The following is a 6,537-nucleotide window of genomic DNA, read 5'->3' as shown; positions in this document are numbered from 1 at the left end:
AACGGAAGTCTCGTAAATACATATTTTCCGCCGTTTACGGCGAATGCTTTTTTTCTATGTCCGTGTCTTTTAATGGTATTTGGTAAAAACCAACCTTGAGGTCTAATACCGAAAAATACTTGTTGTCTCCGAGTTGCGCAATGATTTCGCCAATTTCGGGGATTGGGTACCGATCTGAGATAGTAACTTTGTTGAGTTTCCTATAATCGATTACTAATCTGTACTTTTTTTCTTCTGACTGACCGGATTTTTTCGGGACTACCCAGACTGGTGCATTATATGGAGATCTTAAAGGTCTTATAATGCCATCTTTTTGCATCTCGTTTATTTGTTTTTCTACTTCCTGTTTTTATGATATTGGATATGGGTAGTGTTTTCCGTAAACTGGGGAATCGGACGAAGTTCTGATCTTGCCTACTACTTTAGTTGTGTATGCTAACTTCGTGTCGGGATCTGCAAAGAGGGTTTTGTGACTTTGTACGAGGAGATTTATGATTGATTTCTGAGAATCGGTCATATGGCTGACTTGCGGTCCAATAGTATTTACCGCTTGTGTTGCTAATTGGTGAATTTTAATTTTGCGTTTATTTCCTAGAATTAATGTATCGTTCTGTACATCTATAATTCATTGTGTCATTGCCGAGTATACATATATATATAGTATATAGTATTTCATGGGTGTATCTAAAATGTTGGGGAGCCTAAGTACTGCACGTTGTGTTATTTTAGTGGTACCTCCAACTGAGCTGACGAAAAAATGTTTCTCATTTTGTTTTGGATTTGGTACTAATTGGTTTTGAATATAATTTGATTTGAATTAAGAATTTTAGAATTTTTTCGTTCTCCGTAGTTTCTAACTGTATTTGGTTTGGGTAATGATAGAGTTGTGGATGGAAATTTTGTTTGACGGGTACCATTCTATTTGGCTGTTGGAGTCTGGGTGGTAGCATAGGTGCCCTCCCTCTTTAATAGTCAGTAATTGTGCCAAGTTTCCGTTAAGGCCTCTGACGAAGGTGTCCAAGGCTTTTTCTCTGTACATGGCTGTCAGAGACTGTACAGTTTCTTGTGAGGCATCTAAGTTGCCAATTTGGTTTAGAATTAGTGACAATTGCTTGGTCCAAGGAACTTGTGAGATGGTTCCGAGGACGCCTAGCTGGAGGCGACCAAGCGGGTCGCAGGTTGCGGATAGCGAACGGCCTATAAGGCCAGCTGTGAATAGCAGTAGGCTAGGCCAAACGGATTCCGTCAGACCGAAACCTCTGTAATAAACAGCCCCGGACAGCCAGGTATCTGTCGCTGTTTAGCGGCAGTACCGTCGATGCGAATTGTTCAGCCGCATTTAAATAGTTGCTCTACACAACTCTTTTTCCCAAAACGCACAGCCTACCTCCTTCCTATCCCACACAACATTTCACCTAGGGCCGGACTAAGGTGTAAATCGGACCGTGCCGAGAGTCAGCCTGGCTGAGGGCCCGGGTTAAAAACTAGCTCAGTCTCTAACGGTGGGCTCAGGGAGATGGCGGCCCCCTGCTCTATTTATCGCCTTACCCGGGCATCGCGGATCTCTGCCCGGGTGGACCTTCCCTTTCTCCGCAACTCGTGGGAATCAAATATGAATGCCAACAAGAATAAAAGTAAAAACACAATGGAGCCGGGCACTCCTAAGAAACCCGTGACGGAGGAGAAGGTGGGTGCGACGGGATCTGCGAGCGTTGGCTCCGCCTGTGCTGGCACCAGCTCGGGGGCTATCCCAAAAGGGCCCCACCCCAAACTGGGGGTGATAGGTGGAAGACAGTCGGCCGCCAGCACCTCTGCAAAGTGCGCGCCGGCGCCAAAAACTGCAGGAGGTATGACTAAGACGGTCGCTCCAACCACCGAGCAAAATAAATTCACCTATGCGGAGAAGCGGACTGCCGCGCAGACACTCCGCTCACATAACAGGAGCAAGATTGCCAATCCCTCAGCTGAATGGCTGAAGAAGGTGGAATGGGCGAAGACGGTGCTTCCCAACTACGGGTAAGAGAAGCCTAATGCTGTTAGTGCACAGCCAAAGAGACAACGATCTCTAGAGTTGCCTGGACCTGCGGCAAAGAGATCTAGGGTCCAACAGAACCTGTCATTTGCGGAGATAGCGCGGGACAAGGTTCTGATTGGACTGGTTGACAAGGGAAACCCCGGAGGCCGGATCCCAAGAAACCAGTGGAAGGCGGTCGAGGAGCAGCTAGCGGTCATCTGTATGGCTTTGCTCCGGGACTTCAACAACTGACGCCATGTTGCAAGGACGCAGGCTGGTTCCAGGGCAGCGTCAAGGTGGTGTCTTGCGACAGTCAGAGATCAGCTGACCTCTACAAGAAGGCGACGGAGAAGCTCGGAGAGGTGTATCCGGGGCGAAAATCGTTGCACTAGATTGGTGCGACGTCCCCAGCAGACCACGAGCGAGGATATGGCTGCCGTCGTCTATCAAAGCACCGGAGGACATCCTCTTTATGTTGCAAAGATGCAACCCCAATTTGCCCACGTACGACTGGAAAGTCGTAAAGGTGGAACCTCACGAGGGGCCGATCAGCCAGGACATCGTGGTACTGAATAAGGAGTCAGTATACCCAATAGAGGCCGCTCACGGGGAGCTGAGCTTCGGATTCAGTGCCATCCGCATCAAAGTCTATAAGGGAGACTCTAACTCGAAGGAGATAGAGGCTCCTGGAGATGATGAACCGGAAGATGGCTACTCAACCGACGCGTCGCTAAGCAGAGGGATGCAGGCGATGAATCCGGCGGACGAAGACGACGGCGACCTCAGCGGCAGCGTGGAAGCGGACGTCACAGTGGTGGAGGGGAACTCGGCAAATGTCGCTAAGACTACTGCAAGTGAACCTCCATCACAGTAAAGCAGCGTCGGCTGCCCTCCTGCTCCGCCTGGCTGACGGCGGGGCAGACCTAGTACTCATACAGGAGCCTTGGGTGGTAGGAGGCAAGGTTGCTGGACTGGGTACCAAAGATTTCAAGCTGCTGCTTGATCCAAAAGAAGGTAAAATTCGATCCTGCATTTTAGCCAAAAGGCACCTTAGCATATTTCTGATTCATAATTACAGCAACGGAGACAACACCGTAGCAAGTCTGGAACTTCCATCGGCTACAATCAGGCTGGCTTCAGCTTACATGGCCTTCGAGAAGGAAGACCCCCCATACGAGCTTGTCCGGACACTGGTCAAAGATAGCGAGGCGCTCAAAATAGGACTGGTAATCGTCTGCGACGCAAACGCTCACCACACTCAGTGGGGAAGCCCAACAAGCAACAACAGGGGTGAGTCTCTTTTTAACTTCATCCTTGGCCCAAATCTATTTCTATGCAACAGGGGTAATACCCCCACCTTTATCACAAAAAATAGCCAAACAGTCATTGACCTTACCATGGTGTCAGGTAATCTGCTAGAAGCAGTCAGAAACTGGGAAGTCTCAAACGAACACTCTTTCTCTGACCATAGATTTGTAGAAACCACTTTATCACTAGACCCTCCTACTCCAGCTGAATTCGTCAACCTTAGACGTACCAACTGGCGCGCTTATAGGGAAGCCCTACTAAACATTCTTTCAATAGAACCCCCAAATGACAACAGTGATATACTCAGTCTTGATAACATAGAAGGGATGTTCACGAATGCCTGCAACTCGGCTTTCAAAGCAGCCCACCCTAAACGCAAACCGAGAGGGACCAGAAAGCCTCCTTGGTGGACACAGAAACTTTCAGAACTCAGATCCAGTTGCAGAACCCTTTTTAACAGGGCAAAAGCAGGAAATGAGGATCTAAAATGGCAACAGTACAAGTTAGGACTAGCCTCCTACAAGAAGGCCATAAGGAAAGAAAAAAGATCAGCTTGGCAGACCTTCTGCTCAAACATAGAGGAAACAGCCGATGCAGCTCGGCTTAGGAAGATCCTCTCCAAAACAACCCCCTCCTTGGGGTACCTTCAAAAACCAGATGGCTCGTGGACAGACTCTAGTGAGGAGTCCCTCAGCCTACTACTAGACACCCACTTTCCGGGTAGTCTCCCGGTAGAACGTCTCCCAGAAAATCATGCAGGTCTAAGCATTAACTTGGAAACGCTTCTTTCGGAACGCAACATAAGTTAGGCCATAAACAGCTTCAAACCCTTCAAATCACCAGGACCCGATCATCTCTCACCTGCGCACATCCAACACGCAGGTCAACTTGCCATCAACTGGCTAAAGACAATTTTCCGTACCATTTTTAGGATAGGAACGTTGCCATCAACATGGAGGGAAACAAAGGTAGTCTTTATACCCAAAGCGGGCAAAGCCTCGCACACGATGACGAAAGATTTTAGGCCCGTAATTCTGACATCCTTTTTCCTTAAGAGCTTTGAGCGACTGATTGGACTGCACATCAGGTCAGTCATGGACTCGAAACAGTAATCAGCAGCGCAGCATGCATATTCAAAAGGCAAGCCCACCGAATCAGCTCTACACGCGGTAGTCAGCCAAATCGAAAAGTCACTCAATCACAAGGAATACGCACTTGCTGCATTTCTGGAAATAGAGGGCGCTTACAACAATGTTCTCCCTACAGCCATAACCGAATCCCTCACCGACCTGGGTGTTGAGATCCAAATCGTGGAGTTAATCCATAAATTGCTGATGAGCAGAATGGTAACCTCCACCATAGGAATCTCAACACAAACAAGGTTCGTGAACAGGGGAACCCCTCAGGGTGGTGTACTCTCCCCCTGCTATGGAACATCGCAGTAAATAAGCTGTTGTGCTACATGGAAGGGGGTGGATGCAAGGTTGTGGCATATGCGGACGATGTAGCCATTATTTTCTCAGGAAAATTTCCTCAGACACTATGCGATCTAATGACCGCCAAACTTAAAATACTCTCTGACTGGACAACAGAAAGAGGTCTAGGGGTAAACCCCTCGAAAACGGAACTGGTGCTGTTTACAAACAGATACAAGATTCCTCAACTAAACCCACCAATATTAAATAACTGCTCTCTCTCCTTCAGTGACTACGCCAGGTATTTGGGGTTAGTATTAGATAAGCGTCTGAGGTGGAGACTAAAGAACCAAGAGAGAACGAGGAAGGCAACAATTGCCCTCTACTCCTGCAAAAGGCCATCGGCCATCCCCAAAAATCGTCAACTGGATACACACAGCGATAGTTAAGCCTATTCTGCTCTACGGAGTGTCAATATGGTGACCCGCGCTAATGAAGCAGACAACCACAACAAACCTAAACAAGGTACAACGAATGGTATCCTTATGCATAAGCGGAGCCCTTCGCACCACCCCCAACGAGGCGCTAAATGCTATTCTGAACCTTCCAAGTCTGGACTTAGCCGGCATGGAACGAGCTAAGATAGCTGCGGTTCGGATGAGGGACTTAGGGCAGTGGAAACCCCAAATATACGGTCATGCCAGGATACTCCAGCAAGACACAATGATCCCACCCAGTACAGATCTATGCAAACCTATTGAATACATCCACACCCCCTTTGAAGCATTGCTCCCAACCAGAGAAGACTGGGAACAAGGCCAGCCGGGCCCTACAGAGGCAGTCAATTTCTACACTGACGGCTCAAAATTAAATAATCAAGTCGGAGGAGGTATATACTCCGAACAACTTAATATCAGGAAATCCTTCAGACTTCCGGATCACTGTAGCGTCTTCCAGGCGGAAGTATTTGCCATAATTGAAGCTTTGATGCTTCTGAAAGATGCAAACTGTCAGAATAAACTGATTAACATCTATAGTGATAGTCAGGCGGCTATCAGGTCGATTATCTCGACAAATACAAACTCCCACACCGTATCAAACTGGTTGGTTGGCACACACGCAAGCAGATTGGGCGCGCCCCGAAACGATTTCTGCAGAAGCTGCAGGGACGAGGAGGAGGAGGAAACGGTGGAACACCTGTTCTGTTCCTGCCCGGCCCTGAGCAGTTCTACACTGTACCACTTAGGGAATCCCTTCATGAGCAGTCTATCTGAACTGGCGAATATAAGCCTAAAACGAATAATAAAGTTCATTAAAGCAACCGGATGGGAATTATGCTAAGCCAGCTGCAATAAAGGCAGCAGATTTTTAAGAAAGGGGATACAGATCCACGCGGTACCACAATGGACCTTTTAAGGACTAAGTGTGTCAATGATTTGGCAGCCGCTCTAACCTAACCTAACCTAATCTAGTGACAATTGTTGGCACAATTCCTGATAATAATCAACTATACTATCGCTACCTTGATTAAGACCATAGAGCTGATATTACAAAGTTTTTAGGTCACGTTTGTCAGCAAAATGCGCTGTTAAGCATTTTGAAATAGCTGTCCAATCTAAGGGGGTATTATACGATTTTAACACTGCGTCCGCTTGTCCGGTAATTTTGTTTCGGAGAGCTAAAAGAATTTCATAATATTTTGGGAAACCAATTCTAAGTTCGTAAATCTTTAACACTCTTCCGACACTTTTCTTCCATGACGAATATTCACTGTTGTTTCCTGAAAAATCTCTAAGTGTC

The 6,537-nt window shown here is 47.3% G+C and overlaps 1 protein-coding gene across 1 annotated transcript; it reads left to right on the top strand.

The window, feature by feature from the left end:
* Window positions 1-5,229: 5,229 nt before the first annotated feature.
* Window positions 5,230-6,078, top strand: LOC139355064 (uncharacterized). The gene has a single exon (XM_070999371.1). It carries the CDS (start codon window positions 5,230-5,232, stop codon window positions 6,076-6,078), a length of 849 nt encoding a protein of 282 aa, XP_070855472.1.
* The last annotated feature ends 459 nt before the right edge of the window (window positions 6,079-6,537 follow it).

Source organism: Drosophila suzukii, unplaced genomic scaffold (genome assembly GCF_043229965.1).
Source record: "Drosophila suzukii unplaced genomic scaffold, CBGP_Dsuzu_IsoJpt1.0 scf_7, whole genome shotgun sequence".
Classification (NCBI taxonomy): Eukaryota; Metazoa; Arthropoda; class Insecta; order Diptera; family Drosophilidae; genus Drosophila; species Drosophila suzukii.
Note: the sequence above shows the minus strand (reverse complement) of the source record. Positions and strands in the feature narration are given on the sequence as shown.